Source organism: Grosmannia clavigera (assembly GCF_000143105.1).
Source record: "Grosmannia clavigera kw1407 unplaced genomic scaffold GCSC_144, whole genome shotgun sequence".
NCBI classification, from domain to species: Eukaryota; Fungi; Ascomycota; class Sordariomycetes; order Ophiostomatales; family Ophiostomataceae; genus Leptographium; species Leptographium clavigerum.
This window is the reverse complement of record NW_014040797.1, coordinates 1853016-1871002: the sequence shown is the minus strand read 5'-3', so window position 1 is coordinate 1871002 and position 17987 is coordinate 1853016. Positions and strand designations below refer to the sequence as shown.

At 55.7% G+C, this 17987-nt stretch overlaps 5 protein-coding genes across 5 annotated transcripts; 3 read left to right on the top strand and 2 right to left on the bottom strand.

The window, feature by feature from the left end:
* Nucleotides 1–3951: 3951 nt before the first annotated feature.
* CMQ_2924 (forkhead transcription factor) lies at nt 3952–6357 on the top strand (the record flags this gene model as incomplete). Its single annotated transcript, XM_014317002.1, has 1 exon — nt 3952–6357. One exon carries the CDS (start codon nt 3952–3954, stop codon nt 6355–6357), a length of 2406 nt encoding a protein of 801 aa, XP_014172477.1.
* Nucleotides 6358–7351: 994 nt separating this feature from the next.
* CMQ_2640 (duf1649 domain containing protein) lies at nt 7352–8141 on the bottom strand (the record flags this gene model as incomplete). Its single annotated transcript, XM_014316718.1, has 3 exons — nt 7352–7539; nt 7606–7992; nt 8063–8141. The coding sequence occupies 3 exons, from the start codon at nt 8139–8141 to the stop codon at nt 7352–7354; spliced, it is 654 nt and encodes a 217-aa protein (XP_014172193.1).
* A 637-nt stretch (nt 8142–8778) lies between these two features.
* Nucleotides 8779–10642, top strand: CMQ_2987 (peroxisomal membrane protein; the record flags this gene model as incomplete). The annotated part of the gene is made up of 3 exons (XM_014317065.1): nt 8779–8936; nt 9008–9390; nt 9453–10642. The coding sequence occupies 3 exons, from the start codon at nt 8779–8781 to the stop codon at nt 10640–10642; spliced, it is 1731 nt and encodes a 576-aa protein (XP_014172540.1).
* Nucleotides 10643–10848: 206 nt separating this feature from the next.
* Nucleotides 10849–11843, bottom strand: CMQ_2544 (trapp complex subunit; the record flags this gene model as incomplete). Its single annotated transcript, XM_014316622.1, has 4 exons — nt 10849–10952; nt 11012–11302; nt 11382–11519; nt 11804–11843. The coding sequence occupies 4 exons, from the start codon at nt 11841–11843 to the stop codon at nt 10849–10851; spliced, it is 573 nt and encodes a 190-aa protein (XP_014172097.1).
* Nucleotides 11844–12372: 529 nt separating this feature from the next.
* CMQ_3085 (calcium calmodulin-dependent protein kinase) lies at nt 12373–14994 on the top strand (the record flags this gene model as incomplete). The annotated part of the gene is made up of 7 exons (XM_014317163.1): nt 12373–12548; nt 12799–12877; nt 12973–13122; nt 13194–13569; nt 13656–14065; nt 14133–14270; nt 14329–14994. The coding sequence occupies 7 exons, from the start codon at nt 12373–12375 to the stop codon at nt 14992–14994; spliced, it is 1995 nt and encodes a 664-aa protein (XP_014172638.1).
* Nucleotides 14995–17987: the final 2993 nt, after the last annotated feature.

Here is a 17987-nt window from a genome sequence, read left to right as displayed (position 1 = left end):
AGCTTGCTTGGTTGTTCAGAGAGCTGATCCCGGTATTGGCTCAACAAGCAGCCGCCACTGAGCAGTGTAATCCAAAAGACAGGTGTTGTCTAGTTTCGTTGACCAATGGAGAAAATGGTTTACTGTTTTTACGTTTGCTTCTGTCATGTGTCATGAAGCAAGTCGCGATGGTCGGGAATACGGATGAATGGCCGGCTACGAGTACTCGGCACTTTCTTGCACAGCCACCTTCCGCAGCAGGGCTGAAAGCTTTGCCCGCTCTCAGGCCATGTCCACCTTGGCTGGCATGTCCGAGTGTAAGTGGGATACATACTACGCCGTAATACACGACGTATATGTTGGTCCCACCCGACCGTCTCTTTTGTGGTCATCACTGCAGTTTTGAAACGGCCGGTCTGCAGGGAGAGCTAAGCAAAGGCCGCGGCTGCCATTGCCGTATCACGAGCGCGTCTGCACAAGACGCACAGTAGTGTGATGTCTCTGACGGGGCGAGAAGAGAGCTCTTTGGGGGGGACCCGGTCTGAACGAGGGCGGGAACGAAACGAAGGCAGAAAAAAAAGAGGGACCGGCAGAGCGGAGTCGAGATTCAAGCTACTCCGTATGTAAGATACATGCTCCGTACTCCGTACGGGTTGCATGCGCTACGCCTCTTAGCCAGACCTATTTATGTCAGGGCACTTATGCACGTTTTAATGAGAGACGCGACTTCTGGGGCGACCGGCCGCTCCCTTTGGCGCAAAAAGGTACGGAGCGCGTGAACGTCGTCAGAACGGACCGGATGAGAGACACGAATGCAGCATCTTCCGGAACATGCGGCTCCAAAAGATCCTGGGGTCTGCTCTGCCGTTTTCTTTTTTCCCAAATCTTGGAAGGGCTATTTCACCTCACCCGAAATTATAGCATGCCAAAGCACCGTCATACACGAGAGGTACGCATTCTTGTCGGCCGCCAGCCGGCAGTGCCGGGCCGCTGAGAAGGCCAGACAAGACGCAGAGGATCAAGTGATTCTCACGCTCGACGCGACGGCATGCGAATGCGACAAGAGGCCGCAGCCCGGCGTACTCTACATACTATGTAGTATCAGCAGGAATGACGCAGCTCATATCGTGTCCCTAGCGCCTTCCAGAACAGGTATTATGCGGCCAGGCCAAGGCAGTTTCGTCATATGACAGATGACGGACGGCCTCGGTACAACATTCTCAGTTCGCGAGCATCAATGCGCGGATTGGGCACGACGGGCATCGCGCAGCGCAAATCACATATCTCGCGGGAAAAGACTTACACGGGCATGTAAGTAGCTGATTGCCCTGATCCTGGCAGCGAGCGCATGACGAAATGGAAAACGGGCGGATGCGCTAATTTTTTTTTTTCGCATTCTGCCCTCTTTTTTTCAGCTTGCCGTTGGCCTTGTTTGTATTCCGGACCAGCTCGTATTACTGGCGAGTCTCGCTCCCTACAGGCAGGCGCTAGGGGACTTGCAAGTTAGCACGATCGGGTTTGTGTCTCAGAATGCGGGTCGTGCAGGGGTCTGATTGGTCTATACGATGGTTTAATCAAAACAAACCTGGCGCGTCCGACGCGGGTCGCGCGCGTTCAGTGGCCTGCGGTCATGCATTCCCTCATGACCAGCCAATCCCTCGGCGCCCGTTCCTCTCCGCTGAATCTCGGCCTCCTCGCCCCCCCGTCATTCGCCCATCCGGTCGTCTTGGCCCTCACCGCCCTCCCACTCCAATGCCACCCTCTTCGCCCCTCGTGCAATCGTACGGAGTAGTCGTACATAGCACTGCTGCACATCACACGACGTCGATGACACACAACGTCAGGCGAGGCAGGCTATCCCGCATTCCATTTCTGCGTGTGCGTTCTCGCCATCCGGCAGCGCTGCTCAGCAAACACGTCGTAGTACATATCTTCTCGTCCAAAACTGGATATCCACACACATTTCGATTTACAGCATACTCCCCCCCCCAATCTCGACAAGAACAAGTATCTCCATATCGCACATAGTACTTTGCGTCTACCAATCAGCTGCCCCGCCCTCATCAACCTCAAACCTTGTCCTAATTTGGCTTCTCTCTCCCTGCATTTGAGGTCGCAAAACGGCCTAAGCCACTATAGCCTCCGTGTCTGTCTTCCTCTCTACGGATATTCGCCAAAAGGCCATCCAGACCTGTCGGGGTATCCGATCCCCATCGTAGAAGAGAGGGAGCTAGGGAAAAAAGTGGGAAACGCTCGGAATAGCGAATCCAGCAAGAAGCAAGCAGCAAGGGGGGAGAAAACGCCCTAGCTTCTGCCTTCACGGGGACAAGTCAGGAACAAGTCAAAATTGATCGGGTCTCGTACGCATCGACGGTCTCACCGTGTCTCGTCTCGTCTTCGGGTCGTCGACGCATGCTAGCAGTGCGAGGAGAAGAAGACAAGAGACAGGAGTACGAGTATCGTACGGAGTATCTTACGTCGATAAAGGGAAAGGAAAACGCGAAAGGACGGGACCCAGATCGGCGAATCAGGGCCTCACCCATCGCAGCAGCACTTTCGGCTTGTGCAGACCGATCGAAGGCCACCTATATTGCTGCGTGCTGATCACAGGGCTATAAGCTACTCCGTAAGATACGTGCGCATCTCTTTGCAGTCCTCGACTCCGTACATGGATGGTGTGGATAGCGCTGTAGCCTTGGACGAAACGGACCCACCTCTTTTACTACATACTATTCACGTTCTGATCTTTCGCTCACCTTCCACTTCTCTATCTCGTCTGTGCACTTCACCACTCTCTCGCACCCTCGCTACCATATTAGTACGTCGTATGTACGCCGTCAAAAAATCTTACGATGGCAGCATCGTACCTCCCCGGCCCCGTGCCCTGTTAACCATACCCCTGCCAATAGAAGATCAAAAGAACACTCAACAGAGGACCGAGACCGAAGAACTCTCCTCCATCCCTTGTCGACGTGTCAGCCTGCTGCCCAATCCACCATCAGACCCACTGCTCTCTTTTCACACCCCCCCGGCTCGATCGCGGTTACCAAGGAAGAGAAGTGTACATGTAAAAACCCACTTGGCCTCGTCTGGCTTAAAGGAGTGCGCGGAGTACATGTGGCGGGCTGCCTGGCTGCGCCAATCCGAAAAGTACCCCAAGGGGATCCTATCTTTCGCCCTGCCGTTTGCCTACATACAGAGTACTCCTGCCCTTTTTACCTCTCCACACCCATCCATTCCGCGTCTGCGAACCGCCATTCTATCACACCCCTTCCCTTTTCTCTCTCCCCCAAACTGCTCCTTCTCTTCGAGCCCCCCCCTCTTTTTCTCATCCTCCCTTCCTCTTCTCGCCTTCGTCTTCAGACCTTCCCGCCGACAATCCGTCTTACTCTTAATATTGTCCTCGTCGGCTCGACATCGCCATCTCTCACCCGATTCCTTCTTCCCTTTGGGCTCACACAGCCGGAACACGACACCGCCTCGATCTTAAATCGAAAATCGAAAATCGAAAATCGAAAATCGCGCCTTATCAGCCGCTACCTCGAACCGACCACATCCGCCACGTCTGTCACCGCGCCCTACCTCATTAAACTCCGGCCTGGCCTATTCGCTGCGTCGAGTCGGCAATTTCTTCCTGTCCGCCGACACGCGTCCGGATTCCCGTCAAAAACAGGTGAGACCGTCTCCTCGTCATAGATACCCAAAGTCCGCGCACACCGCCTTTATGCTGGGTTTCAAAGGGACCCCTACCTTTCTGCTCGTCTTCACCGCAGCTGTAGCCGTCTCGTCTTCGCTTGGGTCGTTACTGACCTGATCGCATCAGGATCCCAGGGAATTATCATACGCCCGCGTTTCTGCGCGTCGTACCACGCACAATTCCGCCGAACGGCCGCGATGGCTCTGCCTCCGCGTGCTAGCATGTCAGAATCCGTTCAAATCTACCCAGACGCGTATTTCGACCAACCCGCTCCAATGATCAGCCATGCTCCTATGCCCTCGGCAGGAAAGCCACCTCAACGTCGTCTTGCTCAAACTCCACAGAGCAGCAGCGCCGCCCGCAACAATTCCAACAGTGGCAACGTCGTCATCAACCCGCCACTTCAGCCAGCAACAAGACACTCGCCCTTGAAAACGGCCGCACCCTTCACAACCTCCTCACCTCTGACCCCTCTTCAGCCGGCGCAGGGCACAAGCAAATTAAACATGGTCTCCTTCCATCCTCCATTGGACACGAGCAGACCGACCGACTCGATGCAGAAGAAGCAGCCTCTCATGTCCCGGTTCAAGACCGTGGCCCAGAAGCTTCCAGTCGACGGCTCTGCTGTCGCATACACGGGCAAGGAGAACAGCCACCCCGTGACCTTCCCGACACCAACAGGTATTAACCTGTCCATCGAGAGCTACTACCAAAAGGCACCCGGCAAACGCCTGCTCGAAGCTGCTACAATCAAGGATAGCCGACCTATGAAGAAACCTCGCGTCGACGACGGTCCGCTCCCACCACATGACTCGTTCCCTCCCATCATGGACGACGGCCTTAAACCAGGTCACAGCTACGCCATGCTCATTGGCATGGCAATTCTGCGGTCCCCAGCCCGCAAGCTGACCCTCTCTCAAATATATAAATGGATTTCAGACACATTTTCCTTCTACAGCCCCCAAGATGCCGGCTGGCAAAACAGCATTCGCCACAACCTCAGCTTGAACAAGGCCTTTGTCAAGCAGGAACGGCCAAAGGATGACCCGGGCAAGGGCAACTACTGGGCCATTGAACCGGGCATGGAACACTTGTTCATGAAGGATAAGGGTGCCCGCAAGCCTTCCGGCTCGAGCGACAACCTTCAGGTCATGTCGGCAGTGCTGGAGCCGTCTCTGCCGCCGATGCCTTCAAGCTTCCACGAGCCGGTACTGCCGCCACACTTGCCGCCGATGCCGCAAGGCTTGATGGAACCCCAAGCTGCGTCTTCGTCGGCTGCCACGCACGTTGCCAAGCAGCCGGAGCTCTCGTCTGATGCCACCATTATTGCGTCTGACTCGGGCGCGCCTGAGGAGCAGCAGTCGACTTCGGCCAGCGAGAAGTCCACGTCTGCAATGCCAGAGCACACCGATCCTGCAGTTCTTGACTCTTCTCTCTACTCACCAATCCCTGCCGCCGCCCTGCATTCTTCTCCCCCGATTTCGAGACATCATGAAGCAAGTAGCGGTACTCCCCCACCTGTACCCCGAGCTCCCCTGGGCTCTTCCGCAAACAGAGCTCGGAAGCGGAAATCAGCTTCGGTGGATGACAGCGGCTACATCTCGTCCCTGGAATCGTCTGCGCTCAGGTGCAACCAGAACACCCGTCATCTTCCATCTGACGTCGACCGTTCGAGAATCAAGCGGGGCCGCGCTGAGGAAGAGATTGCCCGACTACGTGCATCCTCCTACGAGAGCCCGACTAAGAACCGGTCTCGCAACGGATACCATCCAGCCTCTTCGTCGCCCCTCCGTCACAACGGTCACAACGATAGCTGCGGTCATATGCTGCCACCACCACTGACCCCTGCGGTCAAGCTCAAGGCACCCCTCAAGCCTCCACCGTCAGTATCGCCGAGCACAAACTTGCGCATGCACCGCGATAAGGTTCGTCACATGCTCGCGTCTCCGCTGAGACGGATGGCCTCGGCCGCAGACGACGGTCCTGGTTGGGGCAGCCCCACGGCATATGACGAGTCACTGTACAATTTCACGGACGAAGCTGGCTTCTCATTAGAGTCGGGCGGTTTGGGAAGTGCGTTTGAGATATTCCAGGACGACTCTCTTCCAAATCTGTTTCCGTCCATGAGCAATGGATCTCCAGTCAAGCCGCCATCAGGCAGGAGATTGCGCATGGATCGATCCCAATCAGCCAGCATTCTGTCGGAAGTGACGAATTCTGCACCGCGGCGGAGCATCACGTCGGCTCCATTCCTCAAGGTGCCTACACAGTCCCCTGGGCCAAACCTGGACACGCCGAGCAAATTCTTTGACAACTTGCCCTCGTCACCAAGCAAGTTTTTCAGTCTCCAATCGCCCTCCAAGATGCCCTCTAGGTCCACGGCAGGGGCTCCTCTTGACTCAGGTTTGGGCGACGAGAACTCGTGCTTTGCTTTGGATGAGTTTTGCACGCCTGAGTTCATTCAGGACGTGGATGATTTTGGCGGCTTGGACATTCTTCAGGGATTCGAGAAGATTGGGTCACATTCGCACCTGTTCAACGCGCCCCCAACGCAGCCTCTGATGCCGTATTCGCAACATCAACCACAGCATCAGCGCCACCAACAGTTTCTTCACCAGTCCCGGTCACTCAAGGGGACACAAAAGCCTTCGCTTGGCCGCAGCTACACGACGTCTTTTTGAAACAGTCGTCGAACTTGGTGGCAGTCAACGATCTTGGCTGTTATTTTGGCTGTTCACTTTTATGCGCTTTTTCGTTTTTTTGCCATGATTAATGAAGTCTCCGAAGAAAGCAACATCCTAGGAACAAAGCACGTCGTGGTCAGGTAGTCAGGGTTTTGTACCAAACATTTGTTGCCTGCTTTCATGCCCCTACTCGTTTAACTGTCCCCTTAATGGCCTTTTGTTGTGTGTTTTTTTTCCTTTTTTTCTTTTCCTTTTGCGGTCACACATTTTGCTCTTGCGTTCTTGGCGGTTTCTATCTACCATTTGTTTGACGCGCATGGTCTTGTTCTTGTCTTTGGCTGGTTGCAATGAGTAGGTTTTTGGGTGCTATGTCTACTTGAAGTAACGAGGGTTCATTTCTCTGTTTTGGGGTCCACTGGAAGGTTCCAGCTTGGGCCAGGAGCCTGTATTGGTTGAAACAACAGATTTGTTGTTCATGTCTTTTTCAGCTTTTGGAGGGGGGGCTTTTTGTTATTATGTCCAAGTCCTGGTGGAACGAGTTGTATTCACAATGAAGGACGGGTATGAAGAAGCAATTCAACGGGCCACACTCGGGGAAATTCCGGAGTTTGTTGGAAAACATACAGGGTATGGAGAAGCATCTTGGGAACAGGCTACAATAACGAAATACACGTGCGTACCCCATCATTTGCAAGCAAGCCATGAAGGCTCGTAGACGAATTGTAAAGCGTTTATTGCCCACGCTCTCTATCTATTAAGGCAGGTCCCTCCCAGCGCCAACTTTTCCCGCTTTTAGAGCCTTCAGGCAATGAATCTGTAAACCAGCCGAAAAGCAAAGTAAAAAGAAGAAATCAGGGGTGCCCGTGAAGCCCCAATTGCAACGCCGGAAAGTGAACGCCATGACCGACAGATCCCCCGAGGTATCTCCGTGTATATATGTGACGATAATACAGCAAACCCGAAGCATGAGACGCTAGTCTATTGTTCCACTCTAGTAGATGCCCATGCGTGTGGCCCATCCGGCCTCCTTCTGGTTGACGTTGATCTGGTAGGGAAAAGGGTTCGAATCGGCGGTGGTGATGGGTGGTATGTGGTCCTTATGGGCGTTAACAGACGTGACGATCTTCATGACGGCTGCTAGCAGGGTGGACTCCATGGCCTGGCGAACTTTTGCTCGCTCTAGATTTCGAGTCAGTGGCAGAATGGAGGGAGAGGGAAGAGAGGAGCGATATAGCAAGCACTGACCGCTTTCTGTTCGCGGCTCGGCCACGGTGACCTTGACGGTCCAGCTCTCCCAGCAGACCTCCTCCTCGCCGCCGCGCATGACATACCAAGCCTTCCGGCGGCGCTTCTCGAAGAACTGTACGGATATCTGGCCACGGCCGCCGCGATGATTGCTGCCGCCGCCGCCAGACCCGCCGTATCCTAGACCGCCACCACCGGCTCCCCAAGCGGCACCCTGTCCAGCGCCTCGCTCGGCCTCCAGCTGGCGGACCAGCATGGCGGTGCGCTGATCGATGAGCGTCTCGAGTTCGGCATTTTCAATGTAGGGCAGGGTGAGGTCGAGAACGTCGCGCGTGCGCGGCAAGACGGACGGAAAGAAGCGGTGGAAGAAGATGGTGTGCAGAATGCCTGTTGTCAGGCGGTTAGAAAAGACGGCAAGGATCGGAGAATCAGAGCAAATTTCTTCTTAGAATCTTACCGCGAACAACGTCGCGAACAGAGGACGGATCGACAAAAGCCTCTAGTATAAACTCGAACGTGGGCAGCTGCTGGTCCATGGCTGGCAGGACGGACAGGCCGGGTGAAAATGTCGAGACGGATGGATGGAAGAAGAACAATTGGGACGTTCAATGGCTCTGGACGCCAAAAAGGACGGGATCCGAGGGGGGGTCGCAGGCGAGAAGCAGGAAGAAGAAGCGAAGGGAGAGGCAGACGGCGCTGCAGGTAATGAGGGGTTAAATCCGAACAAACAGGACTGGCGGCACTTGGACCTTCCGCTTCCCCAGATGACGGGGGGGGGGAATAGCGATGAAGGCGAAATCCAGGAGGGGCAAATAGCCAATTCGGGGGGGAGACTACAGGCGGGAAGACTGCTGAACTGCAGAAAGAGGCCAACTATTTCCGGCTAGCGCTGGGAGAGCCTTACACATGCCCAGAGGCTTGCAGCCAGTGCTGCGATCACAAAGGCATTAGCGCGTGAGCCGAGGCAATATAGGGGGAGGCTGGGGGGGGGATGCTTATTTTACCAATTTATTTTGCGAGCAAGGCGGAGTTTTAGTGGCAAATGGTAGCACGCGTCCGCCGGAGCTATAGAGAGAAAAAGGTTGAGTGATCGTGACAGAGGTCGACGCAACACAGCAGCACAGCGAGACCGAGTTCGATTCCAAGTCCGAGCCCCAGACAGCAGGACTCATTATGCTTTCAGCGACACGGCGGTGGTTTCGCCACAACCGCACGCCGCTGGCAGTTGGCGTGGGCGTTGTGGGAGCCGGCTATGTGGCCACGCAGTATCTGTTGGCCAAGATCAACGACGCGCGCGAGCGGATGAGCAGCGACCGGATAGCCAAAGAGAAGTATGTTGTGGCTGCGTGTGTGTGTGTGTGGTTGTGTGTTTTGTGATGCGTACGTCTGCTGACAGGTGTAGTCTCCGCCGTCGATTCGAGCAGAACCAAGAGGACTGCACATTTACCGTTTTGGCACTCCTGCCGACGGTGACGACCAACGTGCTCGACGCGATGAACACGGAGGGCATCACGTACCAGATCCAGCACACGAAGTCAGCAGCGGCGGTCGGGGTGGCACGAAGCGTGTACAGCGAGAGTGCGGCTTCGATCAGCCCCAGCATCGCGGACACGGTCCAGACCGAAGACGACGGCCGCAGCGTGGGCATGGGCACGAGTGTGCAGAGCGAGAGCGGCGTGCACGCGAGCCAGGTAGCCATGGCCGACGACAGCAGCAGCAGCGGCGCCGTGACGGCGCCCAAGCGCAAGACCAAGCGGCAGCTCTGGGATGAGCTGACCATCAGCTGTTCGTTTCCGGCTCTGCCTCCCGTCTTGGCCTTCCGTCCCGACACCTGCTAACGAGGACAGCGATTACGCGGGCCTACACGCTCCTCTACACCGTCGGGCTGCTGGTCATGATCACGCGCATCCAGCTCAACCTTCTCGGCCGTCGCAGCTATCTGTCGAGCGTGGTCTCGCTCGCGACCGGCAGCGCCCAGGCCACCATCAGCCTCGAGAACAACGACGACGACAGCCCGCAGAGCAGTCTCGGCGGCAGCTATTTTGAGGTCAACCGCAAGTACCTCGCCTTTAGCTGGTGGCTGCTCAACCGCAGCTGGGCCGACATCCAGTACCGCGTCGAGACGGCCGTCCGGGCTACTTTTGGTCATCTGAGCCCACGTGACTTTGTCTCGCTCGAGATCTTTGCCGATCTGACACGCCAGGTTCGCCAGGCCGTCGAGCAGGGGCCGCTGCCACCGCCACCGCCCGCTGATCCGGCTGCGACATCTGCTCCGTCGTCTGCTTCCTTTGCCGCCACGTCGTCGCGCTGGCTGCCGCTGGTCCTGCCGCCACCCGGCCTGGAGGACTACGTGCTGCACGAGTCGGGCATCCTGGCCGACAGCGCCACAGCCGCCACTTTTGGGCCGCCGGGTGTCGGCGATGTCGGGACCGCTTCCGGGACGGTCGACAGCCGCGGTGACGGCACCACTGTTGCTGCGGCGGCTGCGGCTGCTGCTGAGGCGGCGGCCTTGCGCCGACTGCTCGACGAGACGGCCGACCTGGTGGACTCGCCGACATTCTCACACGTGCTGACGCAGATCCTCGATGCCGGCTTCGCCACGCTGACGGAGCGCAAGATCGCCCCGGCCGCCTTTGACCTGCCGCCCGACGGCGGCGAAGGCAGCATGGAGCTGGTGCGCCTGCGCCACAACAAGACCGTCCAGCTGCCCAAGGTGCTGTCGGTGCTGACGCGCCAGGCTCACACCATCGGCAGCGGCATGCCGAACGAGTACCTGCAGGAGATGGAGGCCGTGCGCGACCTCGAGGCCTTTGCCGCCGTAGTCTACTCGAGCAACTGGGAGAGTGAGATCCGGGACGACGGGCTGGCCGCGGCTGCTGCGGCTGCTGCGGCTGCTGTGGCCGCCGAGGACGATGCCTCTACAACGGCTGCGGCGACGGTGCCGGACCTGCTCGTGGAAGAGTCGTCGCTCGTCGTGGTGACGCCGGCGTTGAGCAGGCTGGAGAGCGCCTGGGAACGGGCCGTGGACCAGCCATGAGTCGGGGCGAGGGCGAGGACGAAGCCAGTGGCAGGACAGAGAAACGGCGTTCTGTACAGGGTCTGCAAGCGAAGCGAGACATGGGCATTTAGGCGAGAAGCAACGGAAGAAGCGGAAGGCATAAGACATCCATCGTCCCGATCTCGTACAAGACGTTCTATTTCTATAGAAAGTGTACTGTGTTTGTTTCTCCCCCATAGTCCATGTCACAACAAACCCCGGACGAACTGGTCGATGCCCAGCTCAAACAGCTCGTTCTTGACACCTTCGCCGCCGGGATGCTCGACGGGAGCCAACGGGTTTTTGACCACTTTCGTCGTCAGCGAGGGGCAGATGACAAAGGACAAAAACACACGGACAGAAACTGACCGTATTCCACCCACAGGTTGATGTAGATCTGATGTAGCACGTTGCGCATGCTCATGACCGACGTGTCGGTCAGCATGACAAACCGCAGATTCGTCGGCGTCTCGTAGTAGTGCAGCTTGTACTGCGCCGTGCGGAAGCTGATGAACGCGTCGTCGTCGCCGCCCAGCTTGCGCACCATGTTGCGCAGCGAGAAGATGGTGCCGAAGATGAGCTTGGCATCGTCCTTGCTCGTCGTGCCGACCGTCGTCGACGCTCCGCCTTCCTTCCAGTGCTTCGTGTAGATGCACTCCGCTGATCACGACGACATGCGGTCAGCTTTGGCCTTGAACAATCGCCCACGTCCCGGAACGGTCCCCATAGAGTTACACACTGTGGCGGTCAAAGATGAAAAACGAGTACACCGCCATGATGTCCGCCCGCTGTCCGCCCGATGGACGAGGACGACGGAGAAGACCGTCCTTTTCGGCTGTCTCGAGCTCGGCAGCGCAGCGTCTCGCACGCGTCCCGTCTGCGCTGTCGTGTTTGCCTTTCCTGTCCGGCTAGCTGCCAGCCCGCGTCAGTCGGCTGCTTTTGCCGCGTCGTGGTGTGGCCGGCGAGGATGTTGCGTAAGAATGACTTCGCCAGGTGTTTCCCTCATCCTGTTATTAGCTTCCCGAAATCACAGTATGCGCGAGACCGTTGTATGCATATATCCGATATGCGCTGTATCGAGGCTGTCTCGTAAGACAAGCTGTCGTCGTCCATCTCTCCAGCGTTTGGATCTCAGACTGCAAAACTGCATAAATCACATACTGGCCAGGGGGATCGATAGGGGAAGATCTGCACTGTTCATGACTGCGGTCAATGCAGAAGCGTCACAAGTAGCATGGCCCGAAAGCCTTTGTAGTCTTCTGCTTGGCCACCGGCGGCTTTCCCAATGCGGGCTCTCGAATTCGGCAGCCATTCTAGGCGTCTGGACAGCTCCCAAGAAGAGTCCAGGCTGCACAGGACAAGCGGATGTGCCCCAGGCGCTTTGCCTTACAAGTGGGGCATAGAGTTGGCTTATGCGCCGACGGTTCACAATACTACGAAAAGAATGGGTGTGGCCGCACTCTGCATTCTGCCTTCGTTCTGCTCACCCCTATCATCAGTGCTCTAATCACGCCTGTTTTCCGGACCATCAGCTGTCAGATTGCCCAAGGACCGCGGACAGCGAATAGGGCCAACACGGCGGACGGCCGCTGCCCAGCTGCTCCTTCCGCATCTTGTCGCCCAGCTGCCTCTCGTCTGCTTTCTTCTGTTTCCCCTTTTGTCATCGCTGCCACTCTCTCGCTCTCGCATTCCATCTTTCCATCGCCTCGATACCCATCAGACCCCGAAGAATGCAGTCGTCAGCTGTTGCTCTGTCCGTCGTCGGCGACGGCCATCTGTCCCTGTCGGGCTCGACAATGATGGCCCAGACGGCCGGCGACCCCGCCTCCAGACCAGAAGCCCATCCGGTCCTTTCTCCTTCTCCCACCATCACCGCTGGGCTTCGCGACGGCAGCATCGCTCACCTGTAAGTCTTCCGTCCGTCCACAGCGCCCAAACGCCCCCGACATCACTACTACCCCGGGCCCTGAACGCCCCCTGCTGGGCTGGTACAGAAGGCGGGAGAGCCAGCCGGCAGCCCATTTTCTGCGGGGCCGTGTGGCAGTGCAACTACCTCGCGCATCTTTGATCCTCTTCCCCTGCGTGCGCCTTTCCTACTTGCTGAGATGTGTCTGACTGGGGCGTCTGCCTCGCTCCGTTCTTGCTCTGCTTCTCAGATCCCCTCCCAATGCGCCCGTTTACCATAGTCCCATACGCCAGCACCGGCGTACGCCTTCACACCACCGCGAGGTCAAGGTAAGCAGCCCCCTGCATGCCTGTCTCGATCAGTCGTATCCTGCCTCTAGTCGTGCACATGCGTCTGTGCCAGTGTGTGTGGCTGACGAGAACAGGAAACGCTCAACGCCGTTTCCGAGTTTGCCGATGACGAAGAGGACGGCTTGGCACACCACAAAATCAACCAGTACACCATCATATCCTTGTTGGGCAGAGGCTCTTACGGCTCTGTCCATCTTGCCACCGACCAGTATGGTCAGGAATTTGTACGTGGCTGGCCACCGAACTCCGGTGCTCTCCCAAAGAGCCGCTAGCCTTTGCTTACATGCAGCGGTAGGCAATCAAAGAGTTTTCAAAGGCCCTCCTGCGTAGACGTGCGCGGAGCAACATCCTGCGCAGGGGGCCTGTGGGCAGGAGGCCCGGCATGCCGTTCAACTCGGCCGCAAGATTCGACGGCGAGACAAAGGCCGAGGCTATGGATGCCCTTTACCTTATCCGGGAAGAGATCGCGGTCATGAAAAAGCTCAACCACCCAAACCTCGTACAGCTGATCGAGGTTTTGGATGATCCGGACCAGGACTCACTATACATGGTTCTCGAGGTGTGCAAAAAGGGCGTCATCATGTCTGTCGATCTTGGTAAACCCGCAAGGCCGTATGATGCAGAAGCCTGTCGCTGCTGGTTTCGTGACTTGATGCTAGGCATTGAATATCGTGAGTGTCTTTATGATCCGTGGTTGATCCGTGGCCCCTGGGGGGGAAGTCGAGCCGAACGCTAACTTCATCCGTTCACTATACAGTACATGCCCAGAATATTGTACACAGGGACATCAAGCCGGACAACCTGCTCATAACTGATGACGATGTGCTCAAAATCGGCGATTTCGGCGTCTCCCAAATATTCGAAAAAATGGGGGAAATGCGCACAAGCAAAACAGCTGGTTCCCCAGCTTTCCTCCCCCCAGAGCTATGCTCCCTGCACGGGGAGGTCTCCGGCACCGCCTGCGATATCTGGTCTATGGGCATAACGCTCTACTGTCTCCGTTATGGCAGGTTGCCCTTTAATCACGCTAGCATTGTTGATATCTACAACGCAATCACAAATGATGAGGCGAAGCTGCCAGAAGACGAAGACCCAGACTTTGTTGATCTGATGCAAAGAATTTTGGAAAAAGATCCGGGCAAGAGGATTGTCATGTCAGAGCTGAGGGTGGGCTCCAAACACCCATATCCCTCTCTTATTCTCGTTGCGCGTTCTAACAGCCGATGTGTCGCAGGAGCACCCCTGGGTCACAAAACGCGGCAAAGACCCGTTGTTGAGTGCCGAGGAGAATTGTGCCGAGCCCATTGAGCCTCCCAATGCGTTGGAGGTCAACCATGCCTTTACGCGAAACATAAGCCACCTGCTTTGTGTCGTGAGTTACTCCGCCTCCCGTATATCTCCGTGAAAGCAAGACCTGACATGACCACCAGATGAAAGCTATCCGCAAGTTCAAGGGTCTCCTCTCCACACGAAGTCAAGAGATTGATGTTGGACTACTGCTGTCCGTTGGAAATAATACCGGTTTCCCTGTTGGCAATACACCAATTTTCGAGCCGACACCTGAGGCTACGGAGATGCATTCAGAGATAGCTCGACTCGTCCAAGAGATGAGAGAGAACAAGCGGAAAGCTGGTCTTCAGATGCAGAAGATTCGAAACGGCATCCCCAGGGACACCACCATTGCTGTTTCCAGCAATCATCTCCGCGAACAATCAACCGACTCGGCAGACTTGAAGCAGGGTCCCATGCCCTTGTTGGGGATAGGAACTGGTGACGTGGACGATTTCACGACCGAAGGGCGACATGCCGCCGACAATTGTGTGTCCGAGTCGCCAACAAATGCTGACTTTGACATCCAAGACCGAGCTTTCCAGTCGGAGCTCAACCGCACCCGGTCTCAGCATGCCCGACCCTCCGTCTATCCCAAAAACGGGCCAGAGCACAAGGAAGATGAGCCGATGGCCCCAGGCCGTCTGGACGGTCGAGCTGGCGTATACTCTGTCTCACCGGGCGGATTTGCGGATTTGCCAGGTGATGCAAAGAATATCGCATTGGCAGACGTGGTTGCCTGTGCCATGGAGGAATCTCGGTCTTGAGGTGATGCTGGGCGTCGCCAAATAGGATGTATGACTGGTGGAAACGATGGAGACGTGGATGTCTTGGCATATGGTGGATGTTCTGCATTACATATGTGGGATCGTCGGTTTTTTTTGAGAAGCGCTGGCGTTTCAACCAGTAGCTAGCAAAACGGTATTGAATTTCTGGTAATTTCGGCCAGATCGCTAACACGCTATGTACAGTACAGGGCAACCATTGCCTTGGCTCTGTGTGACTCCACGCATTTCCGAGCTACCGCCAGGGAGCATCTCCCAGCGATGAACGCAAGGATTAACAGCTAGGGATCGCCGTTCCAGCTTGGCGCCAAACGATGTGCCATCCACTCTGAGGCCTGGTATCGCTTGTACTTTACTTGGCTTTCGGGAGACAAACGGCCCAATGCTTGGCAATTGGAGATCGGCTGATTATGCAAGCTCTGAAAAGCAAGCTTCCTTCCCTAATCGTCGCTGCCAAGGCGGCTCAGTCTCTTTGTTTCTAGCTCACCCAGCAATCTGCATTTGGTACCCGAGGTAATGTGTCCTGCTCGCAAACTACCGAATCTGCTGCAGAACTAAACCATTCGGGAGTTTGACTTGTTTTCGGTTGCGTTGCGACCTGATAACAAGCACCAGAAGTTTGAAGCAGGGGTAGAGATTAGGCATAAGCATGTAGCATGTCAAGGCCTGCTCTGGGTCGTCTGTGCAAAACCACCCTCCTTTTCTGGCTACGTACGACGTAAGATACGCTTGCTATCGTTCTCTTCTAATGCCATTTGGTGTCTGATAAAGTAAGATACGACAAATGCGATAATTATTTTCTTCTGCCGGCCACACCGCTAGATGCTGTGTGTCCTTAACGTATGTAGCTGACTGTTCTATTTGTGAAAGTCGGTCAAGAAGAAGAGGAAAAGGAAGCTGCGAGGTCCTACAGCATGCATTTCTCGGAAGCACAGAGAAGAACATGATCCTGGCGTTTTCCCCCCTGTCTCACTGTCGATACTTTGGAGATATTAGGGGGGGTCTGTTTACCGTCAAGAAGCCAAGAATGTGGTGAGAACTGATGAACCATTAGGTTGCGGCAGTTTGCGCACGGGGCCTTTCGAGAACGCGAAAGCGGCAGGAGGCCACAGAGTACCAGAGATAGCTCCGTGTGACGTCAATTCGTGTTGCTGGCCCGTTTTAGCTGACGCGACAAGACGCATGGGCCAACACAAGGCTAAAGAAAGAGCCCAGGGGGTGAGATACCGCTTGTCTCGGCTGGAAGCGTTAATCCCCTCGGCCTGCTGGCATACACCTGCAGCGGACAATTCATTCGTTCTGACGCGTCAGAAGGAGGCGTGAGCTGTCTTTGCTGTAGCACCCCAGGGAGCTTGCTAACCTTTCACACCTGCCCCTGGTTCTTGGACTGCAGTTCCCTGCAGGCCGGCTGGCAAGTAAGCTGCTGGGTTTGCTTTGCTGGCCTGATGGTTAAGGATGCCTGGTGGCAAGGGGGGAATTTACGTATCAGCCAAGCAATGACATCTAGAGGAGATGGCCAATCCTAGAGACTACCCCACAATATCGAACCATCTTTCGAATGCCATTTGAGGCTGCCGAATAAGGAGACAGGAAGCGCAGGTGGTGTGAGAAGGAAGGGTGGGAGCTTAGCAATAGGTTCGTATATGGGCGTGGGCAGAGGAAATGCTTCGGAGTGACAGTCGGGTACGAGTCGTTGCCGAGTGGACGGATATTGTGATCCATGTATGTTTGTCTATCTGCCACATCCGAGAGAGGGAGAAACAGACGGAGAGAAAGAGGAGCAGAGATAGAAAGGGGATGGCGCGATGTGGAAAAATTAGTAAGACTGGCGGTCGACGAGGAAGGAGGGGACAGACACATCCGGAGCACGCCTGCCTTGTCTACGAGTACGAAGGACTTACACACGGCGTCGGAATAGGAAGGCGCATTGCATTGCGTCTTACCTTGCCAGTTCACCAGCATGGCTGCACCTCTCTCCTGCGTATGTACTCCGTAAGATACATAGTAGCTCGTCCTCATCCCGTACCCTCCCTCCCTCACTCTGGTTAAGCTCGCCTTGACCAGCGAAGAGCAGGCAAAGCTGAAAAGCTGCGTGGACCAGGCGAAGGAGGGAGAGGGGCGGAAAAGTGGTGCGGCACTCGTACAGTGGGAGGGAGAGCAGAGAAAAAAAAACCAGGGCAAATGACGAAAACAGGTCGTCGGTAAGTCGGCATTGCGACGTGCAGAAATAAATGCCTCATGGGGTTGGAAATAGACAAGTTGACAAAGGCCAGAGGGCAAAAAAGAACAGGAAGGCGCGGGTTCGAGCACGGGCGTGCCAGATAAAGTCGCCAGGGAGAACGCCATCGGTCTTGCTGAAGGACTTACACGCAGCAGTACGGAGTACAGCCATGTTTGCAGCTTGCCCCATCTCGTTATTATAGCCCGACGCCCTATTTTCAGCTATTTGGGGACGAACTGAACTGCTAATTACTAAAATGAAGATGTCTTCGGTAGTACTCCGTATTACCTTTGCATTTTCTCTGACCGTTTTCTCGTCCGCTCGTTGCCCTGCATCTGGATACGGAAACACGTGGATCTAACTGGTTCTTAGTGGACCGGTAGCAGGAAAGGGCTCGAAAATACTCGCTAAAAGGGGAAAAATTATACGCCTGACGCTGGGGGGGATGGGCCAGAAGGTGAAAGGAAAAGACTGGGGGAAAATAGGAAAGCGAAAAGCGAAAAGCGAAAAGCGAAAAATCGCCATAAAAAAAAACAGCCCTGTTGTCGGCAATACTGGCGCCAAGCCTCTCGCTGTACAAATTTCTACCAGGCACTGACATCGAATTTATATGTTTCTGCAGGTATATCTCGTGTGCCTGACCCACACTGTACGGCGCACTTGTACAACACATGCCGCTAGTAATGTGAGATGGATACTTTCTGTAGGGCATGCTTTCCTAAGATACATAGTAAGTCGTATTGATAAGAACGAT